Source organism: Taudactylus pleione, unplaced genomic scaffold (assembly GCF_031769625.1).
Source record: "Taudactylus pleione unplaced genomic scaffold, aTauple2 ptg000487l, whole genome shotgun sequence".
Taxonomy (NCBI): domain Eukaryota; kingdom Metazoa; phylum Chordata; class Amphibia; order Anura; family Myobatrachidae; genus Taudactylus; species Taudactylus pleione.
The window spans coordinates 4,492,556-4,516,035 of NW_028284889.1; the positions used below are offsets into that span (position 1 = coordinate 4,492,556).

General features: G+C 41.7%; 1 protein-coding gene across 3 annotated transcripts in view; it reads left to right on the forward strand.

Moving 5' to 3' along the window:
• Positions 1-23,480, forward strand: part of TEX14 (testis expressed 14, intercellular bridge forming factor) — a 377,640-nt gene that overhangs the window by 210,825 nt on the left and 143,335 nt on the right. For all 3 annotated transcript variants that reach the window (XM_088449540.1, XM_088449541.1, XM_088449542.1), the window contains 2 exons: positions 12,095-12,162; positions 21,009-21,104. In XM_088449540.1, the coding sequence (XP_088305666.1) occupies positions 12,095-12,162; positions 21,009-21,104 (164 nt within the window). The remainder of the gene's footprint in view (positions 1-12,094; positions 12,163-21,008; positions 21,105-23,480) is intronic.

The window sequence follows — 23,480 nt, forward strand, 5'->3', positions numbered from 1 at the left end:
GTCCTCAACTCCACCGGGGTTTACCAGCTTTATGGATTTTCTGACAGTTCACCTGTTCAGTGTATCCGAATGCTCCTTTATCTGGGCGGCCTCCTGCTTTTAGCAGGATCACCGAGGTACTTTACCGCCAGGTCAGGATAACCGTGGCTTCTTCTCGGCACAGATAATTAGTCAACGGAGAAAAAGTCCTCCCTGCATCCCTCACAGGGTATTCTTCATCTGGGAGCACTGCTGGATTCTCAGAATCTGAGAATTTCTCTGGCGTAAGACAAGATCTCAGCTCTTCAACTTGGAGTGTGCGCATGTCTACGCAGTCGACATATGTCATTACTCTTGGTGATGCGCGGTCTACCAGAGTGTCTACCTTTTGGTTGGTAGGGTGGAATGTGCTCAGTTCCATTTGCTCAGTTCCATTCCAGGCCTTGCCATAATTGACTCCTCTCCGGATGGATCGAGTTTTTTCCATCGGATCGCTGTTCGTACGATGATGCTCTCTCTGGAAGCGAGTCGGTCTCTGTCCGGGTGGCTATGGCCATCTCGTCCAGGGTATTCTTTGCTACAGACAGTGTCTGGTCCGCATTCGTTTCGGGGCAGCTGGACGTCTGTCGCTTCCGCCCTGCCACTTAACTTGTTGGAACTTTAGGCTGTCTTGGGCCTTCACTCTGGCCTAACCCATATGTCACAGTAAACCTGAATAGGTTCAGTCCGACAGTGTCACAACAGTGGCTTCCATCTAGGCAACACTGGTAGTTGGGTGGCAATGACAGGAATGTCATACATTCTGACATAGTCCAAGGGTCTTCTCCTGGCCAACTCTGCAGTGTTCATTCCGGGAGCTCTCCATTGGGAAGCAGGCTTCCTCAGCCGTCACGACGTGCATCCCGGGGACTAGTCTCTTCTCCAAGAGAGGTTTCAACTCCTGGTGAGCAGAGGGGGCCTCCCTGAGGTGATTGATCCTCATGGCCTTCTGACTCTATCACACACTACCGGTGTTACAGTCCAGCTCTAGGAGTACTGAAGCTACCTTCAGTGACTCTTTGTCAGTGAAGTGGTCCTTCCACTTTGTGTACCTGTGTCCTCCGGTTTCCCTTCTTCCTCGAGGTCTTCGGAAGTTTAATTCGAGACGGAGGGGCTTTCCTTCTGGGGGCTCCAGTTCGTCCCAGACATCACTGGTACTAAGATTTTTGGAGTCTCCTCATCGATGCTCCGTTCCTACTGCTTCACTATCTGGACCTGTTGTCTCAGGGTCCTTGTTTTTCCCTGGACCTGGATCGTTTGTCTTTGACTGCGCCCCTACTGTGGTCCTAGGGCTTCCCTGGCTCTGTCTTCATTGAGATGTTTAGAGCAGATAGGCCAGACTTTGCTGGGATCTGCCACAGACTGTGGCATACATAATTCTTATGGTATCTTACCTGTCGATACGATCCTCCGGTGTCCAGGATTTCCAGATATTCTGGCATTCCTTCCGGCTGGCTTGGGATTCACCCTTGGCCTGGCCTTTCTGACAGTGCGGATCTCTACACTGTCGGTATGGTTAAGATATGGAATTGCTCCACTCTGGTATCCAGTTCATCCTTTGGTGTGTTTTCTGGATTATGCCTCCATTTGTCCTTCCTAGGAACTCCTTGGGAGTTAGTAGTGGTTCTTTGTTCCCTTCGGGGACAGTCGATGGAACCGCTGGTTGTGATAGCCATTACATGGTCTATTGCTTAGGCTCTCTCTTTCTCTCAGGGTGTTTATATTAACCAGGAGAGTGTCTGAATTGGGAGCGTTCTCATGTGGCTCCCTCTTCTGGAGGGCATCATGTCAGGGTGTGAGTTGACCTCGCCCTGTGTTTCTTCTTAATGTGGTTTTTAGGTTCCATATTATTCTGGAACTTATGATACGGCCATTCAGTCCCCAGTCCTCTCGGCTGGTGTGGCCTCATTGACTGTGGTCCGGCCTCTTTGGATTTATGTGATCCGTTCAAGTTCCTTACGGAAATCGGACTCCTTATTGGTGGTCTGAGATTTCTGGTTTTCACAGGAAAGGATGGCCGTCCTATAACCAAATGTTGGCTGGATGGCTTCATATATCTTCCTCAGGGGCCTACCCATGAGTAGGCCTTTCTGTTGTTGATGCTTGTTTTTTCTCGGGCCATGTTACCCTTGTGGGCGGCTCGCTGTGGCGCCTCGGCTGTTTTGCCTTACTAGGTGGCCACGTGGTCGTCTGTCCACACCTTTTTTAAGGTTCTAGGCATTGTTTCCTTTGCCTCTCTGGATGCTTTCTTTTTGGTGACGGATTCTCCTCTCAGCACAGGAGCGTCCCCACCCTTGGTTGAACTGCTTTGGGACATCCCCAAGGTCAACCCTGTGGACCCCCTATGGACCCTGAAGTAGAAAACAAGAGATATGGTAAGAACTTACCTTTGTTATCTCTGTTTCTACGAAGTCCATAGGGTCCACAGGGCGCCCGCCCTGACGCACCTGGCTTCATATGGGCTGTGTGGCTGGTCACCAGTTTTCCGTCTCCCATTTCTGTGAGTATGGTTATTGAGTGTTCCCGTTTTCTCTCTCTTTTTCTCTCCTCCTCCGGCCTTTGGCTACTTACAAACTGAGGTACCTCTGGCTTGGGGGTGGGGTTATAGGGAGAGTGGACCCAGTGCATCCTGGGAGCTAAAAGCTTTAACTGCGTGGTGCCCGGATTTGGTTCCCAACCTATACCCCCCAAAGTCAACCCTGTGGACCCTATGGACTTCGTAGAAACAGAGATAACAAAGGTAAGTTCTTACCATATCTCTTGTTTTTTTGTTGCAAAAGAATTATTAGAAAGTTGCAGAAAAAGCATGGCGCAAATCACTTAGAACACAACTGTCTTTTACCTTTTCATACAGATTGCATACTTTTTCGTCAAGTTTGCCTGTTACCTTGCTTATAGTGCACTAGGTACTTAGGATTAGTATTTTTATAACAAAGGAATAGGTATAAAATCTTAATATTAAGCATAACGCAGCATGGTTCAGGTCACTTGTTTTGGAAATGTCTTCTGCCTTTTTACCCTAGGTTATGTATTTTTTCCTCAACTTTGCTACTTTTTCCTAAATTTAGCTACTTTTCCCTACATTGTGCTACCTTTTCCTCTGTTTTGTGACTTAGTTTGCTTATAGCATATAAGGAGTTTATGTTTTGATGTGGCACAAAGTCTATGGTGTGCTACACAGGGCTTTTTGGTGCAATTTGAGGATAGCTGTATGTGGGCAGATCCATAAACGAACAAATGACAAACAAAGTTGGAGCAGTAGCATACGTTATATATGAATTACAGAGATGCAATACTGTGAATCGGTAATTATGGTTTAGTTTTCACATTATTAACATATCATTTTTTTTGTTTTGTTTTCAGTCATTTGGCATCATACCATATACTTTGTCTGTTCTTGTGAACACCAGAGTTTCGCAGCCATTTCTGTGTGACTAGAAGATGGCCATCTTTTGCCATAGCAACTATGTCGTCAGTTCAAACATTTTTGAGCAGTCTTTACTGTCTATGATCTCTGGGCATTGTGTAGAGTTGGACATACGTACGTTCAAACAAAAGCTGAAATATGTTCCTGCCTGATGCAGTGTAAGATGCAACAACACATATGCGCCAGGATTACACCAGCTGTACATGAAACGACCACCTCTGCCTCTAGCTTTCATGAGCCAGTTTAAGACACAGTTACATTAGAATTCAGAGTAGAGCATATGCTTTATTTCTCAATGAAGACAGCTCACTGTTGATTCATTATTGTCCCTTGTGTATATATTTTCATACATTAGTAGAATACTGCTACATTAGCAGTGTTTCTGACTGTGTGTACTGCTTCTTTTACAGTAACACTTTTAACAGGTTATTCTGTACAATAATCATACTGTTCTATGTTATGTATACTGAAGTCAGTAGTTATTTTTAATTGCGACAAAGCAATTAAAATGAATTACCCAATACATCATCATACTTATCTATGTTATGTATAGTGAAGTCAGTACTACTTTGAATTGTGACAAAACAAATAAAATGACAGATGTGTCCACTAACATCTTTGCTCAAATCGTGTCTAATAGACCAGTTTGGCACGCGATGGACTTTGCGATTTAGCTGTGCCAAGCATCCCACCAAAGACTCTTTCTCTAATGTGACAAAAGTACAATGGTAAGGCATTTCATGTGCCTCTATGTGTGACTCAGTCGCTAATCTGGGTATAAAGGCAGCATTCCAAAACGAGCAACCCACGGCATGCCTTTATACCAGTGCCTGTGTGACAAACTACTAATCTAGCTTCTTGTTTAGTCCAAGAACTCTTCAGTTTTTGTATATTTAAAGTGTGCTATTCTCCTGCTTGGCAACTGACTGAAGATTTAAAAAAATAACAATATACATGAAGTCAGTGATTAAATGAGGTATGTGGCAAGAGATGTCACTGCAAAGATTAGATGCGGAGTAACCTACATGCATCATTTACTAACAAACAATATAAATTCGGTCGCCATAAAATTTGGTAACAATAAAAATGTGACAGAAGCACCCTGTCACTTGGTGGTGGGTGGTTCACGAATGATCAGTTGAAAATTGAATTGATCTTCAAAGTGAAATGACTGCAGTGGAGTAACAAGGGGGGTGCAGACCGCACCCGGGTATCACCCGCCAAGGGGTGACACCAAAATGCCGACTCAGTGACAGGAGCCGGGTTCTGCACTGCAGCATTACGTGCAGCACTCAACTCCTGACACAGTGAGGGAGCCGGCACTGCAAACAGAGTGGTCCCTGGGGGGACCTCCGGAGTGACAAAAATGGTAGTTCGGGCTGTGAGACCAAGCCCCTACTAGCGAGGTCATGCCCCCTTTTTGACGGCCGCGTGCACTACTAGACCGCCCACCCTTACCCGGGTGTCACCATAGGTAGGGATACCACTGAATGACTCATTTAGTTCACAGATCTGTCTTAGTAACTAAAGCAAGTGTGAGGAGTTAGACACTGAGATAAAGCTCAGCAGCTCCAGTAGGCTCACTCACTGTCTCACTCCCACTTGCTTTTTAGTTCCTGATGCTGGAAAAGGAAAGTAGAAAGCACAACACATTACAGCAAATTCAAATCTAATAATATAAAAAAACCTTTGAAATTGCAATGCCTAGACACAGCCCTTGTGTAAGTGAGACTGTCTGTGTGCGTGTGTACAGGACGTTCATGCTACAGATGTCTCTTCATTTACCTAACTTTATTGCGCCATATAGCACCAGACACCTAGTGTAATTCCTGTGCTGTGCAGTTTTTCCTAAAATTTGCTACATTTTCCTCAATTTTGCATCTTAGGGCCTGATTCAGAAAGGAATGTAGTTGCTAATATGCACACAATCGGCCGATTGTTGCGTTCTGTGCATGCGTACACATTGCAGTTAGTGTGCATGAGCTAGCCATTGTGATCGCAGTGACTATGCAAACCCATCGAGTGATTGACAAGAAGTGCCATCTGTGGGTGGTGACGGGGCGGTGGGTGGCCGAGCGCAGACGTGCCAGTGCGTTTGAAACCCGTTGTAGGGGCGTGCATATACTAGCCACTGCGATGCCCTACGCAGCCTGATACCTGATAGCGTGCGTGGAAGTTAGCAATTTCTGAGTAAGGTCAGGGTTTGTACAGGTGTGCGTGAGGCTGTGATGGTACTCGAGTGTACCGATGGTTTCGCAGTCTTGCTAAACATTACAGATGTGTGTAAAGTGAGCGCCCCTGTGTAGTGTTGAGGCGGCATAGCGATCGCAATGGATTAGCATACTATCGCAGTTGAACTGCGTGTGTAATCTCTATTGCATTCGCTGTTGCGTTCCGTAGTGAATCAGGCCTTTAGTTCACATATAAGGCCTGATTCTCAGTTGAGAGCAAAGCAAGAAAGAGCAAGTAACTCTGCATCTTGGTAAAACTATGCTGCACTGCAGGTGGGGCAGATGTAAAATATGCAGAGAATTAAGGGTTAGGCTGCAGGGGGGGAGGGATAGGCTTAGGCTGCAGGGGGGGAGGGTTAGGGTTAGGCTGCAGGGGGGGAGGGATAGGCTTAGGCTGTGGGGGGGGGGGTAGGGTTAGTATACTTACCTAGTTGAGTCGGATTCTGACTGCAACTGTCGGTATTGTGACTGCCGGCATCCTGTATCCAATGCATGCATTGTGTGGCGATAATTGAACTACAGTAGATTGTCAAGTCATTTTCCCTGCATAAACATTGACTATTTAATTTAGTTCACAAGTCACATAACACATTCCCCATCAGCTTAGAACACAGTGCTGAGTGCCTAATGCTATATAGCTTCTGTGGAACTACACATCCTAGCATGCTCTGCCACAGTTTTGCTATTAGCGCATGCTAAAACTGTAGTTCTGTATATTCCACCTGATATTTCCTGATTGTATTGAGTTCAACTTTATAGGGGTGATGTATCAAACCTTATAAAGATTTCACGTAGAAAAGTTGCACATAGAAACCAATCAGCTTCTACCTGTCATTTGATAGACTGTACTAGATAAATGATAGCTAGTAGCTGTCCTCTTTAAAATGTTTTATATATTGTCCCCTTGCTTTTGCAGCGGCAAATTATATTGTCTGTCGCCAAATAGATTATCCGCTGCACAGTCATTTGGACCTAGTAGTGATTTAAGCAACTATTAGTGTACATAATGAGCGCAGATTATACATTGAAGTGAAAGAAGCCATCTATGAAATCATTTCAAAATTAATAGAGATGAGAAAAAAGCAAATGAAATAAGTGTAACTTGCGGTTCTGGGTGTAAACTGACACGCTATTTAAAAACAAAACATCCAACAGTATCAACTAATAGGAGTGAACCACAACAATTGATACCCACAGTGTCTCATCATGCAATGTGTGGTGGTGCAGCTGAAGACAATCCACTTGAACCATCACAAAGTACCAGGACAACTTCACATTTAAATCAACTTGCTACAGTATTTTATTTCACTGTCAAAACTGTCCAACCCAAGCAAGAAACTACTGTAGGTAACTATTTGAGCATCCATAGGCCATTGTCTGTTTAGCGTTCAAAATAGTTGGATGAGCAACTGCTATGAGATTTTATAATGGGATCCCAAACATTTAGCATTGTGGAGGAGCAACAGATCAAAAAGCTTGTCCATGCACTTTGGCCAGGATACAATCCTCCCACAAGGAAAACGGTCTAGCATGCTCTACAATAGCACATTACAGAAGTGCTCTTTAACTTGCAAGAAGCTGATGCAGTTTTCTTAACTACAGACTCATTGACTTCTGTGTCACAGCCCATTTTATCAATTCAGAATGTGAGCTACGTTCAGTTCTGTTAGAATGCCTTGAAATGCAGGAAAGACACTTCGTAATTGGGGACTGGAAAATAAAGTGGTTGCTGGCGTGTAGTGCGGCTAACATTGTAGCGGGTGTCAGATTGTGCATCTTGCGACATCTACCATATTTTGCACATTGTGTGAACTTATAGAAAAGGTTGAAATTTCTGTTTCTGGCATTCCACCATTATAAATAAAAGGCGTTGTCATATTTTTAAAAAAAGATTTCCCATGGTGTAACAAAATGGAATGACACACAGAAACAGATGAGACTACCAGAGCTGAAACTCACCCAATATGTACCTGCTAGATGGAACTCTACTTTGGACACGATATCCAGGATGGTCAAGGTAAAGGATGCGGGAGTTGCCACCTTAGCAGTGCTACACTCAGAACTGATTACCTTGATATTCCATGAATGGTCAGTTGCTGAAAAAGCAATGGAAGTAATACATATTTTCACGGAGTCACAGTGGAAGTTAAGTCTGAAAAATCTGTGTCCAGATCAAAAGTGATCCTGTTTGTAAAAATAATGAAAAAGAAAATGGAGTCATTGCTGAAGGGTCAAGAAATTCCAACAGGAACTGAATCAATGGTGACAACATTGAAGGATCAACATTCTAGGACATTAATACCCCTTCTATACCAAAGTCCCAGGGCTGACCCGGCATTTGGAACACGTTTCCAACCTGGCTCTAACCCAGGACAGACCCCTTTTACACCAAGGTACAGGATATGATGTCATTTCTAAGCGCCACTGAAGCCGGACAATCAGGCGACATGCGGCACAATCCGGATCATCGTGACCCAGATCGCGCTGTTTACACTGCAGGGTGTCATGGGAACGACCCATGGTCAACCCTGCAAACTACCCGAGTTCGGTCCCTGGACGTGCATCAACCCTGGATTTTCAGATCAGTGTAAAAGGGGTATAAAAGACTTGGAAGATTATGATCTTAACAGTTAGGCAACACTTTTGGACCATAGATTTAAAAGGTCCTTGTTTTCAGATTAAGCAAAATTTAACGTGGCGCATGAAAATCTGACGATAAATGCGGGTTGAGAATTGCAGAAAAAATTATCTACAGTCAATTTTTACTTTGTGTTTATGTTTAGTTAATCGTATTAGTATGTGATTGTATTTAAATTTTATTTTTGTCATATCCACGTTATATATCTTGTATAATACCTTGTTTGCACATCTTGCTTTCTTTATTTATTGTGTTATTGTATAGTACAATAAAGTATATTTATTAAAGAAAAGGAAAAAATGGATCTTGAGATCAATATGTGTACACAACCCTAACCTGCTGTAACCATGACGTTAAAAGTTTACACTTCGACAAGATTTTTAAAGAAATACTTGTCTTGCAACATAAGTTAAGTTGTCCATAAGTTGTCACTGTGTCTGTATGTATCATGAAAAAGCATACAGACTTTGCTTGGTATAAACATTAAATGCATTTTATTGCTCTCTGTGCTTCTGTATGCTGATGCTACTAATGATAATTGGGATTTTGTTTTATGTCAACATTATCATCACTCCTGTTGCAGCCCAATGCAGCAAGTGTGAATGAATACTTTACCCATATGATTTATAGCCACTTGTGTTCACTCGGCCACTTTGATAATGTTTACCCATTGCTGATTGCCTCATTATAGGTACTCCAGGAAAACTGGAAACCAGTATAATGAGGGGCATCACACATCACTTATATGGCCTGAATCTGAAATGGGAGTAAAGCAAAACCACAAGTAACTGTAACCTTGGCAATACCATATTGCGCTGCAGATGGGGCGGATTTAAAATATGCAATGAGATTTATAGTATCTGGTTGGCAGATTGACAGTCAATAGGTCAACACTAGATGGTCGACACATGTTTTTCCATGGTTTTTTTAAATTTTAAGGTATAGGGTTAATGTTAGGCACTTGGGAGGGTTAGGGTTAGATAGTAGGGAAAGAGTTAGGCCCCAGGGGAAGGGTTAGAATTAGGAATTAGGGGGAGCGTTAACGTTAGGCTAGGGTTAAACTAGACAATGTGTGTCCCCAGCATTGGCAGATGCGACTGGACTATATATATGGGGCGGCCTGTACACACTGTACGATCTGGCATATGAACGCCCAATCTGTCGTTCCGCATTCAGAACCATGGTGTCGGCCGTCAGATCTTCAGATTAGCCTGCACTGCAGGCAGATCTGAAGATGCGACGGACTAGTGCGTGCACACTGGACGATGTGGACGATTTGTTGTTTCGATTCGTCCCAAAACGACAAATTGTCCAATATATTGTCTAGTGTGTACTCAGTTTAAAGTTTAGACAGTAGGAGGAGGATTAGGGTTAATTTACAAAAAAAAGTGCCAACCATTCTTGTATCGGCCAGTTGAACCTGTTGACCTATTAACCCTATCAACCTTCTGCATTTTCAACCATTTGTCAGTTGATCTTTTGTCGATGTCGACCTTTTGACCTTGTCGACCTATTGACCATCTGCTGTTGACATATTGATTGTCTATTTTACCACACTTGTGATTTAAATTTGGGAGGCTTTGTCCAAACTCAAATTTAAAATGTAGTGTAAAAATAAATCTGTCCAGAATTTGTAGACTACATGCAAAAGCAGACAGTATTTACTAAGCATGCAAAATAAATGTATTTGCACCACTTGCATTGCAATGTGGTTTCTCTAGCTACACAGTTACTTGCTCTTTTTTGTTTTACTCCCACCTCAGAAACAGGCCCATAGCCTGTGCTTTGATAGAATGGTAATCTTTGTAGGTCTGATTAATTAATTTTCTACTGGTGGTTCAAGGGCTACAAGTAGAGCATCCACTTCCCGTATTATGACCAACTGTAAATGAGCAATGTCATGGGTGGTTTTGCTGTGCGGATGCATGTCATAGGCTCAAGGTCACTTTGAGGACTGGCACTACATCTCACCTCTGGGTCATACATCCCAAAGAAGCTTGTGCATGACCTGTAAACACGCCCTCTGCTGTAGATGCTGCTGATTCTGTTGGCATCAACGGTGCCACTCCTGAAGCTGGCAGACATCCTATTAAATGAGGCTATATGACAACTGAACACAAGGAACAGAGGAATGTCATACGTATGTTACTTATACAAGCATTGTGATAAAATGATTACAAAAAAGCAATTTTCACATATACTGTATAATTATCTAATGTGCTCTCTATAACTCGTTCTCTCTCACTCTCTCTTTCATATATAACAAGCTTCTCACACACCACTGTCTTCACAATATCACCTATTGTATGCATGGATATAAAATCTAAAGCATGCTGCAATCCAGTATAATCTCCAGAGGCCGGCAAACTAGGTTTTTTTTTTTGAAAACAGTATAATTTTTTTTTGAACAAACATAAGTGATGACTACTGCTGCTGCACTAATAGTAGGATGAGGAATAATGAAAGTGATTGCCTCAATGATAAGTACAGGTTGTGTCTCCCCAGAGCTGGCCCTAGGCATAGGCATTCTAAGCAAATGCCTAGGGGTTAAGGGCATTCCACGGCCCTGCAGCTCCCCCCACCGCTACCGCGATCAGAGCTCAGCTCCGATTGGGTAGCGCACTAGTCAGACTGTCAGGTGACAGCCAGAGTAGGTCTGAATGAGGTTTTGCACAGAAGCTCATTTTAACAGGTGTTGTATTTCATTGCTGTATTTTAACACAGAAGTTGAAACTTTGCATTTCTTTACACACTAGTACAACTTTAAGTTAAAATGTATAGAATGAACGTGTAATACACAGGTTCTCAAACTCGGCCCTCAGGGCTCCAAACAGTGCATGTTTTCCAGGTCTCGAATCGCAAGTGAAATAATTAGCTCCACCTGTGAATTTTTTAAAATGTGTCAGTGAGTAATGACTACACCTGTGCACCTGCCGGGAGACCTGGAAAACGTGACCTGTGTGAACAATAACTGCAATTTTGAAAAGCGCAGTTTAATTATATTTGTTTTCTGAATTTGCAATATTTATTTACATGTCCATTACATGAGCGCAAGTATGCAAGACTTCTGATTTTACGATCTAATAGTCTCTATTTATATTTTTTTCCTTTAATAAAAAGTAGCTGTATAAAATTAAACAAATTTGAAATTTCAGATATATTAACTGCAAATAACAAAGTCCAACGTGACACACCACTAAAAACACTTGTGGAAAATGATGAATTTCATAACATAGCGCAGAAGACTGCACTCTGTGATGAATCTTAAAAAATACAATAATATGGTAAATAATCCATACTTGACAATTGTACTTAATACTAGAAACAAAATAAATAAAATAAAAATGATCATCTGAGAATTAGTCACTTACCACTGACTAAATGTGGATAATATGAGAAAAACATTTTTTGGTATATACTGTAGTGAACATAGATATTATACAGTAACTAGAACAAGAATTGATGAAAAAAAACCTTGTATCAGATAAAAAAAATTTCACATATACTTAACACTTTTTGTGCCTTTGTCACATTCTGTATATCCTGGGTGAATTCCTCACTACCACCAAAGTGGTACACAAGAATAAAAAAAGAAATATAGGCCTATCTGAAAATCACTCTTGGATGCACAATATCAAGTCACACGTGGAAAGCAGCAAGTACCTAATCCCAAAACTTGTCTTAACGGTTTGTAGTAACATGTACCAATGTGTTTTATGTTAAGACTTCATCTTCCTGAGGGCAATTTCTCAAAATAAAACATTTATTTTTTTATACTAGGTAGAAGATCCAAGTCCCAAGATGATAAGGAATGCTGTGAAATCCCAATGGGCTTGAAACCACAACGAGTAAGTTTATTTTAAAAGCATTTTTTAATTTCAGTGACAGTGTGACAGTTCTCTTATTGGACAATTATTAATTTAAAATGTATTCGATAACATTATAGATTATAGTAAAACTATGTTGCTAAAGGGATAGCCTAAATACATAATCTATGTCCATAGGGCTCATTTATTTTTTTGTATATAGATTCAAAGTTGCATTGACCCATAGAAAACAATCAGCAATTAGTTTGTGTTGGAATCATACATTGAAAGCAAGTGTCTGATTGGTTGCTGTGATTTTGTTCAAACTTCTAACCTAAATGCGATATTACTAAATGAGTTTTAATTATTTCATTTAGGGGTATTCAATATGGGAGCGATAACATAGTTTTTGTGTTAATATCGCACTTTTGACGTCATTATCGCAGGTCTGACTTTTACACCGTATTCAATTTCAAAGACTTATCGCAGGTTCGAAAAGTCTTTGATAAAAAACGGTGACAACTTTTCACCATTGAATAGGTGTCGAAAAAAAGTGCAGAATTGGGGTTTAGGGGTGCAGGCTTAAAAAAAATAGCCTGCACCCCTGGGAATGACATTTAAAAAAGAACTGTGTCAAAAAAAGTTTTGCAAAAAAATAGGGACACCCCAAAAAATGTATTTAAAAATTGGGGTGGAAAAAAATGATTAACAATAGGGAAATAGGTTCAGGGCTATTCTGCAAGTATGCGGCAGGTGTTTTCTAGAATAGATTTATAGCGGCAGGTGCACAATTGCAGAATTTTTAAAAACTTACTTTAGGGACATCAAAATATGCTAGTACCCATTGTCATGTACCCCAAATTTGATGGGACCATTTAAAAAAACGAAAAAATAAAACCTAAGTGCTCTTCTGCATCACTTCTTCAATGTCGGGAAAAAACACCTGCTGCGGCTATTTAAATCCCCGACTTTCAATTACAGGCTAAAACGGGGGTACCCATAGTGATCCCCCATGTTTTTACAACTTTAGGGGGGTCCTACAATTTTTTTTAGGAAAAATTCGTAACTTTACCCAAATCCAACTTCGGAGTCTCCCGTTTTCGTTAATTTCATATTGAATACGGGGATAAGCGGGAGCGTGCCCGATACTTTAACGCAGGTAAAAACTCCGATATGAAACGCAAACTTCGACAGCGAAGTTTACATTTCATATTGAATACCCCTCAATGAGATTGTTTTCCACAGTTTTGATATTCTAAGTAATCGCCACACTGGAAGTGAGAACTTTTGAGCTAGAAGTTTCAGAAGTGTAATTACCCTGTCCGAAACAAGATTAGGGATTAACATCCAATGTAACATCCATAATACCTTGTGTGCTAACAGGGCTTATTGTAATAGTTACCTGTCCCAATGATCCCCATCACAGGGTTCTATAATTTATCAAGTGTGATATACTGCCGATATATCTGTTTTATCACCAGTGGAATTATAAAAATAGCCCCCAAATATGTTGGATGCTCATTATGCAGAAAGGCATTAATACAAGAGCAGTGTGGGAAAAGACAGGGATCAGTTTAAAATGTAATTTATCTAGAAAATCCTAAATCTCAAGCATTCCATATAGATCCCACACCAATAGACAAACACAATATGGAGAAAAAGGCGGCACATGCGCGGTCACACTCTAAGGGTATATTTTGCAAACATTATCCTGAGAGGTGCGCAGGAGAGATTAGCAACTTTCTCACAAGCTCTGTCCCTGCATGCGATATTTTATGCATGCTTGTGATGTATTCAAATATCGCATTGCAATTTGGGGCTAATTTATCACATCCTATCCGCTTCTGAGTTGCGGATTGTGATAAATATCGGGCGCGCGCTCGCTTTATCCCCGTATTCAATTTCAAAGCTGCGAAAACGGAACCCGGAGGAAAGGTAAGTATCAGGAAAAATTAGAGAATTTTGGGAAAGCATCCAGGGACCCCCCTAATGATGTCCTGACAGGGGGGATCATTATGGGTACCCCAGTTTTGGCCTGCGGAAGGTAAGTATGGTTTTTAAATAGCCGCAGCAGGGGTTTTTTTCTCGACAGGGAAGAAGGGGTGAGGAAGAGCACAGCTTTTTTTTTACAAAAAAAACTGGATGCATCAAATTTGGGGTACATGAAAATGGGTGCAAGCTTATTTTTAAGTCCCTAAGGTGCATTTTAAAATTCTTCACAAGTGCACCTGCCGCTACCACCCGCATTCTTTAAAACACCTGCCGCATACTTGGGAAGCCCTCCAGAATTTTTTTCGTTAGTTTAAAACTTGTTCCCCTTTTTTTTTTTTACCCCAAAATTCAACAAAATTTTTGGGGTGTCCCTATTCTTTTTTAAAACATTTTTTACACAGTTAATTTTTAAGGACCATTCCCAGGTGTGCACACTATTTTTTTTAAGCCTGCACCCCTAAACCCCAATTCTGCACTTTTTTTCGCCTGCTAAAGGCTGGCGAAAATTATACCCGTTTTTTAACATTGACTTTTCGCACTGGCAAAAAGTCAATGTAATTGAATACGGGGATATTGGAAATAGGCGAAAATAACGTCATCGGCGATAAATTATCGCTGATAACAGCATTTTGCCTCATATTGAATAAGGCCCAAAGAAGTATTTGTGTGTCAGGTGTACAAATGTGTATACTTATGCTCCATGATATTGAGTTGTGCCTTGAGAGTGTTAATAGTAAAAATTTAATTGCCCTATTTGTATTAAAGGTAATGTAATGAAGAGACATATACCCAAGAGGGAATTGTTTCATTCAAAGGTTGAATTTTCCACACATATGTAGATAGAGATGAATAGATAGATAGATACAAAATGTAATGAAACAGATCCGTTGTTTACAGGGGCAAAAGTTGGATTTGCAGGTGGGGGGGGGGGGGTGTTGTTTCCATACACACACACACACATATAGATATATATATTTTATATATAGATATATATGCTATATATATATATATATTTATATATACATTTATTTTATATATCTATATATATATTATATATATATAAAGTAGTATCCTCAAATTTCTTGGATGAAGGCACTCACTTAAAAAACACAATTTTATTGAGACATGTTATTCAAAATTTTTCATATAGTTATTCATGTCAGACGCCACTTCATTTGTGTCGACGTTGCGGTCTACAAACAGACCTTTTTCAAGACAAGTGTCTGTTGAATATGTATCACAAAAATAGACATCTAGAAAAAAAACATAAATACAAATCACTGTCATATAACAAAGTCTATCTGTCCCCATTCTATTACATATACACATAGAGAAAAACACTACCAACATACCATAAATCACTTAAAAATGAGTATGTATAGTTCACCATCGATGAGAAAATCGCTGGAAATCAATGTCTATGGATAAACAGCAATATATAAATGAAACCATATTACACAATATAGTAAAGACCGGGATACCCATATATCATATCCCCAACACATATATAAATATGAACCAGTCTATTAAAAGCAAGCAGTATTTAATTATAGTCAGACATAAGTAGCATCAACATAGGAGAATCTCTAAATTATACATAACATATCAAGATGCCCATATAGAACATCCCTGAAACAGATGTCCAAATGGATGTAAATATAGAGACTAATGAAAAGGATATATATATATATATATATATATATATATATATATATATATATTAGCCTACTACTAGTAGCCATGGTACAAAAAATCAAGATAAATAACTACCTAACGATAACCGCTATCAGAGAATATGGTGGAATAATAGATCTTTATTGATCTTTATAACTCAAGAGAAATGCATGGTATATGGTCATGGGTTCTCTGGTCCACTTTCTTTCTGGTCCTATTTTATTTTAGTGGTATATACACTTTAAAGGATTGTTTTGTTTTTGAGGTATGGGCAAAGTTTGCCCTTTATTCGTGTATAATTTGGTTTCAAAGATGACCGCTGTGTTTCTTTAGTCATATGACCTAGGATTGTTTTGTTTTTGAAGTATGGGCAAAGTTTGCCCTTTTATCTGCGTATTACTCGCTTTTCAAAGATTGTCGCCGTGTTACTTCAGTCATATGACCTAGCTCCACTGCACCCGATTAGACCATATGTCGCGGGTTGATGACGGCGCCTGTTTGAGCGCGAGTGGAGGAAGTATTTAGAGGGGGTGCAGACGACAGTATGATACTTCCGTCTTGGTGATTGTTATTGTTGGGCAGCGTTACCCGTGCGGGCTGCATGAATGACTGGGAATACGCTGATACAGGTATAGTGACCATTGGTCGCGGCATAGGTCTCACTTTATATGTTTGTATATTTTTGCCACCATATTCTCTGATAGCGGTTATCGTTAGGTAGATATTTATCTTGATTTTTTTATACCATGGCTACTAGTAGTAGGCTAATATATATATATATATATATATATATCCTTTTTATTAGTCTCTATATTTACATCCATTTGGACATCTGTTTCAGGGATGTTCTATATGGGCATCTTGATATGTTATGTATAATTTTGAGATTCTCCTATGTTAATGCTATTTATGTCTGACTATAATTATATACTGCTTGCTTTTAATAGACTGGTTCATATTTATATATGTGTTGGGGATATGATATATGGGTATCCCGTTTTTTACTATATTGTGTAATATGGTTTCATTTATATATTGCTGTTTATCCGTAGACATTGATTTCCAGCGATTTTCTCATCGATGGTGAACTACACATACTCAATTTGACGTGATTTATGGTATGTTGGTAGTGTTTTTCTCTTGTGTATATGTAATAGAATGGGGCCAGATAGACTTTGTTATATGACAGTGATTTGTATTTATGTTTTTTTTCTAGATGTCTATTTTTGTGACACATATTCAACAGACACTTGTCTTGAAAAAGGTCTGTTTGTAGACCGCAACGTCGACACAAATGAAGTGGTGTCTGACATGAATAACTATATGAAAAATTTTGAATAATATGTCTCAATAAAATTGTGTTTTTTAAGTGAGTGCCTTGATCCAAGAAATTTGAGGATACTACTTCTATACCATGGACTTTTTGTCTTGAAGTGCACCCTGAACAAAAAATTTTTTGATAAAGGTGTCAGTTCAGGACTTTGGATTAGTATGTATATATAATATATATATATATATATACACATACATACATATACAGTGTTCTCCCCAAGCTGTTTTCTGTGGGCGCATCGCCCGGCAAAAACAGCCTACAGCCCAGACACTTCCCCCTACCCCAATGCACCGCATTCCCAGTCACCCTCAATGTGTCCTTGTTGCCACGTATTTGGATGCCGTATGCGACACCGAGGGGCGCCGACGTCACTTCACATTGTAGGCTCCGTGTCTGCCGGCAATAAGGACATGCTAGTGAAGGTTCCAGGTGACGGGACACGGCGCATTGGGACAGGGGAAGGTGCCGGGCAGGGGACGCGGTATTGGGGCAGGAGGAGGTGCCGGGCAGGGGACACGGCATTGGGTCAGGGGAGAGTGCCGAGCAGGGGATGTGGCATTGGGGCAGGGGGTAGTTGTCCATCACAGTGCAGAGGCGGTGTCAGGCTGGAGGGCTGTATAAAAGTTCAGACGGGAACAGTCACCTGAATTGATTAAAGAGAGCTTGCAAGTGGGGACAGTATCTGGGCCTCTAAGAAGAAGATAATTAATATATAAATTGTTATTTCCAGTTTAAATCAATATAAGGTCAAGATTTAAAACACTTTATTATTGCGAAGGTCCCCACCGGGCTACTTCTTGTTTATATATATAAATTAAGCCCATTTATTGCTTAATATGATGGAGGAGTACAGTGACTGAGTCACTGAATACTCAACAGCCCATGGAAGCTGCGTGGAAGGAGCTGCGTGTTGCATAGCAGCTACCCTAACTTCATCCATCTTCGATTAGATGGAGAAAAAGCCCCAAAACAATTGGTCAGCTGCGGCCATGGATTGGCAGGCAGAGAGGGTAAATGATGACAATATATAGACACAATGTAGTAGCCGCAACACTAGTGAATGAAGTATTACCAATTGCAGAGGTTGATACGTAAGCAGCCAATCAGATAGTGCTAAATAATGCTGCAGACATCATCATCGTCAATTTTGTGTGAATTTACACCAGACCTTCAGTACCTACAAATGATACACCTCTTTAGAAGCCTATTTGGAGAAGGTTCCAAGTCTTATAATGTCACATGTTGTGAACATGTCCGTACTGTACTTGGCTAATGCTTGCCCACCCCTGTTCTGCTTTTCCAGCGCTTAGAAAGTATAAATATGGATGGATTTTGTTATTACGTTGTTGTGGCCTAGACCCTGCTATACAGTGCCGGGATTTGCAGTAGTGGGGAGGACAGGGCCACGTTAATGCATTTCACATTGAATCGCATGAAGAGGTCCCCAGATCTCGTCTACCTTATTGAGGAAGTGGACAATATCCTGGAGGATGGTCTCCATTTGCGGTAGTCCCTAATTGCCCCCTCCCCAAATTTCATGAGCTTCATGGGCATTCCAGGAGAGTATGCAAGTTTGCCGCACACAGACCAATAGTTGTCATCTTACCATCATATCTGATCTGTCACAAGCCCCCATCGCAGCTTGTTACCATCACGCTGTATTCTCCGGCCGCAGGCCCTGTCAGCTTCCCCGGCCACCAGGCAACATGGACGCCGAACTGGGATGGTGCCCGCGGTTGCTGGGAGACCAAAACGGCAGACGGCCACGGGTGCTGCTGCAGTGTCTCAGCTATCATTTGTCTATCAATCTGTGCACCCGCAGTTCATTAGTGGAGGATCTTTTATTAGTCTGTCTGTACCGGCACCACGTCTTTGGTGATAGTTTACACCTCGTGTATGAATCATGGTTCCTGTCTGTCTGTTGGTGTCTCTGTCTGCCGTTATACTGCCAGTTTGTGTCTTGGACTACCCTGTCCGTGTTCCTGAACATCTTCATGGTTTTGTATCCAGTCTGTGGCCCCACCTCGGCCCTCAAGGTCGCACCACTGCCAACAAAGTCGCACCTCTACCCTCAAGGCCGCACCTCGGCACCAGTGTCGTGCCTTGGCTCTCAAGGCCACATCACGGTCCTCAAGGTCGCACCACTGTCAACAAAGTCGCACCTCAGCTCTCAAGGCCGCACTTAGGCACCAGTGCCGTACTTCGGCCCTCAAGGCCGCATCGTCTTTCCAAAGACCTCCTTCGGCCTGCAAGGCCGCATCTCGGCCATCAAGGATCACACCACGGCATCAACGCCGTACCTTGGCCCTCAAGGCCGCATTGTGTTTCCAAAGCCGCAGTTTGGCCCTTAAGGCCGCGTCTCGACTCTCAAGGTCACTGCTTGCCACCAAAGCCGCATCTCAGTTCTATTAACCACCACTAGCTGCATACATCCTCTGATCAGCAGGTTTGCTGTGTAAGCCCCTACTGTTCCGAGTTTTAAGTTTTATCCAGGAGTTATTACTAACTATACTTCTACCTGGGAAAAACTGTGATGTGATTTTTCATTTCTTATCATCCACAGGTAATCTAACTACTGCACCCAACATATCTTGGTGCTTGGTGTTTCTATTACGCAGCCTTTAAAATTGCTAGGTAATTTAACTATAGAGTATTTCATATAGTTTTAAAATCTGTACCAAGGCAGGAAATTACTCTGTATCTGTGTTTGTGGGTTGTCCTCTGACCATTTGTTTTTTGCTTGCTGACCCTTTACTGTTTCGGGAGGGGTAGAATCAGTGTGGACACCTGGTTTCTGCCATACTTATTACTTACATCTTAGGCTGCTAAGCCAGGGCTGCATTTGCAAGAGTGCTTATATTTGAAGTGCTTAATTTAAAGTGTAACTAGAATTTTTAAATTGAAGCTGGAGTTATTCAGGAGTTAAACAGGAGGAGAACAGAAGGAGAAACTAACAAATCAACTATTCCTGCTATTAAGGACTGTTTTTAAAAACCGCCACACTTCCAACATGCCTATGGATTGTGTCTGTACCTGGATCCCCAATGTTGCTCACATCCCTGCTGACCTCCTCATGCAATCTGCTTATCCACTCCAACTATGCCATACCAAACGACGCAGCAAGTTGACCCCTCTAATGGACCTTGGTTGTGGCCCCCAAATCTTAAGGCTTGGTGAAATTTGGATCAACTCATTGTCCTTTCCTCTTAAGTTTAAACTAACCTTTCTATAAATGTTATATTACTGTCACCCTTGTTTCCAGCCCATCTGTGTCACCCCTGTCTGTCTGCCCCCTCCCCTTAGAATGTAAGCTCTCACGAGCAAGGCCCTCTTCCCTCATGTGCTTCTCCTTCACTTGATTATACTTTAATATACAACAGTACCCCACCCTTGGTTGCCGACACCATGCTGCTTATCTAAGTGTTATGCAGCAATGTATTAATCATGTATCTGTCCTGCATTGTTTGTACTGTTAATAACTGTTTTCTTGTGTGCTCATTTGTTTATGTACATTGTAAGGCACTGCAGAACCCTTGTGGCGCTATTTAAATAAAGGATAATATTAATAATAATAAGACCAGGCGGCCACCTAAGTACGGTAAGCGTATCCAGCTCTAAGGTAACAGCGGGTGGCTGTTATTGACAAAAGCCCTAGCCAGTTGACTCTAGGGGTCTTACACAGTGGTACCTAGCGGATCATAACATGATCATAATCAAGTCAGTTTTAACTTGATCATTAACAGTCATGTGGATTATTTTGTGACCCCATGCTGCAACAATGTGCCAAATACTCTAAATACTGTAGCTGCAGAAATTGCATATGGTCAGTATCATAAGCCTGTTTATTTTATTGTTTTTTCATGTATAATGTGTTACTCTTTTCTGACAGAGCCATAACAAAGATAGAGATGTTTCAACTGGTAGCTCGGAAACCAATTATTTTACACCAGAACATGGCTTCTCTGCTGAGGATTCAGATAAGGAGGTAGGACACAGTGGATAAGTGTATGCAAACTATTATAAATCTTTAAATTACATAAGTTTGTCTGATGTATTGATTATGTACAATAGAGCAAATTCTTTAGACACCGTTGTACCTATGTTCTCATACCACCAGCACTAGGTGCATGTGCCCATACTGCATTTAATACTCCGTCTAAGCAGATGTGTTGTACAATATTATGTGGAATTTTTAGTGAGGGAGCATTGTTCGCAAAATGAATCACGACACTTTGAATTTTTTATTATTCTTGTGAACTATTGTTTGTTTATTAACCAAATTTAGACAATAATTGGACAATGATACAGTTTTTATTTCAAGTGACACAATTTAACATTTTTATTCTATTTTTCTGTTCATATCTATACACTGTGTATACAGTATAACATATGCCTAGATTGTGGAAAAGGCACAACTGCTAATGGAAATAAATAATAAAAATCTAGCTTTGATGTGTGTCTAGTAAAAGTGTGAACGTCGACAGATAACATGCCAGCATCCACTATGTCAACACTGAGTTAATATTGACATTGTGAATGTCAAGTTCAACACCATATTTTGGGCTAAAACTAGCCCAAACTGTAGCCTAACCTTAATTGCATATGTCAACATTGCGGCTGTTGGCATTCACAATGTCGAGATTTTGAAAATGTCAACACTATGCCAGTGTCGACATTCTGAATGTCGACATCTTGACTGATAAGGCTTTCCGTGTTTCCAGCATAGTCATATAATGTAACAGGCATACTAATGATTTATATATATCAGTGGGATAGGTCTGGACTCAATCATCCAATCAGAAATGTTATTGATCATCATTATTGCATATTTTGCACCAGGGATCAAGAAAAACTCCTACTGACAGGTGTATAAATGTGTCGATATCCAGGTCTAACTAAGCGTTTACATGAACTCTGTACTCCTGGCCTTCTCTTGCCCGCCCTTTGACACTTTGCAAACTTTGTGACAAAGCCGCACCCAGCCACTTGCTATTGTACAGAGCATGCATTTTATTCATATCACTAATGCGACAAAAGTACAATGCACCAGTACACTGGGCACTGGAGCAGGCAGTGTATGCAGCTCTGTGCGACTCAGACGCTAACCTGGGTAAAAAGACAAAATACAGAGGACCAATATTAGTGAGCTGCGCAATGCAGCGGTGTGCTTAATCTGCAACTGTACCATTTCCTTTGTGACAAAAATACTAATAGGACACTATAAGCAACTTTGGATGCAGCTACAGTGCGAATAAGGCGCTAAATTCAGAAAGAAGTATGAAAGTCTACACTACCCATTGTGGAGCGTCCAAGTAGCGTCATATGGCGCAAAAGGGACATGTGTTTGAGGAAACATCTGTACCATACTGTGCATAGGACACTAAATGTATCCTAATGTGTAATACCATACATCATGGGCCTTCAACCCGTGGGCCACGGGTGGCCCATGGAGCCGTTCCCCGTGGCCTGCCGATGGTTAGTGTAGTGTGGATCGCAGTGAGTGCGGTCCGCACGACATGGAAACAAACACACCGGCGCCGCGTGTTTGTTTTGGCAGAAATGAGAGTCTGACAGACTCTCGCTGCTGCGCCCACTGCAGGAGCCGGGCTGGAGCTAACTCATGAGCTCCGCCTTCCGGCTCCCGCAGTGGATGATAGGAGAGACGTCTCTCCCATAGTGCAGAGCGGGCCAGGAGGACGCCGGACGGAGGAGCGGACAGCGGCAGGCACGGGGATTCAGCTAAGTGTTGTTGTTTTTTTTTTGTGTGTCTTTGCCCAATATATGTAAGGGGCACTGCATAGGGAGGACACTGCATAGGGGGGACTACTACTGGGGACGCAATATAAGTGGCCCTGCATGGGGGGACTACTACTGGGGGCACTGCATAGGAGGGACCACTACTGGGGGGACCACTACTGGGAACACTGTATAATGGGCACTACTGGAGGCACTGCTGAGGGGGGCAGTTATGGGAAATAATTGTGTGAGGAGGGGGCAGGGTCTAAATATCGCAGTATAGCTTAGTGGCCCTCGGGCTTCGCTGAATTTTTTAATGTGGCCCACACTGTCAGAGTTTTGCAGTGTACTTGGGAGGAAATTCAGTTAAGCGCGGGGATTGCTGCTTGAGGAATAGCTCTAGACCGACAGATGTGTCCTCATACGTTGTGGCTCAGGTCTCGCCATATAGGCATCATAGTCGCTGCATGAAAATACTGTGGGGAGGCGTAGTGAGATGCCGACAGTATCCACGGCATGCAATACACAGCTTAACCGCTGGGTGGCCAGAGCTCCACTGATGAAAATTGCAGATCTGAATACAATAGCAGTGGATGGAGATGGCATTACAGTAAAGCAAGCCCTG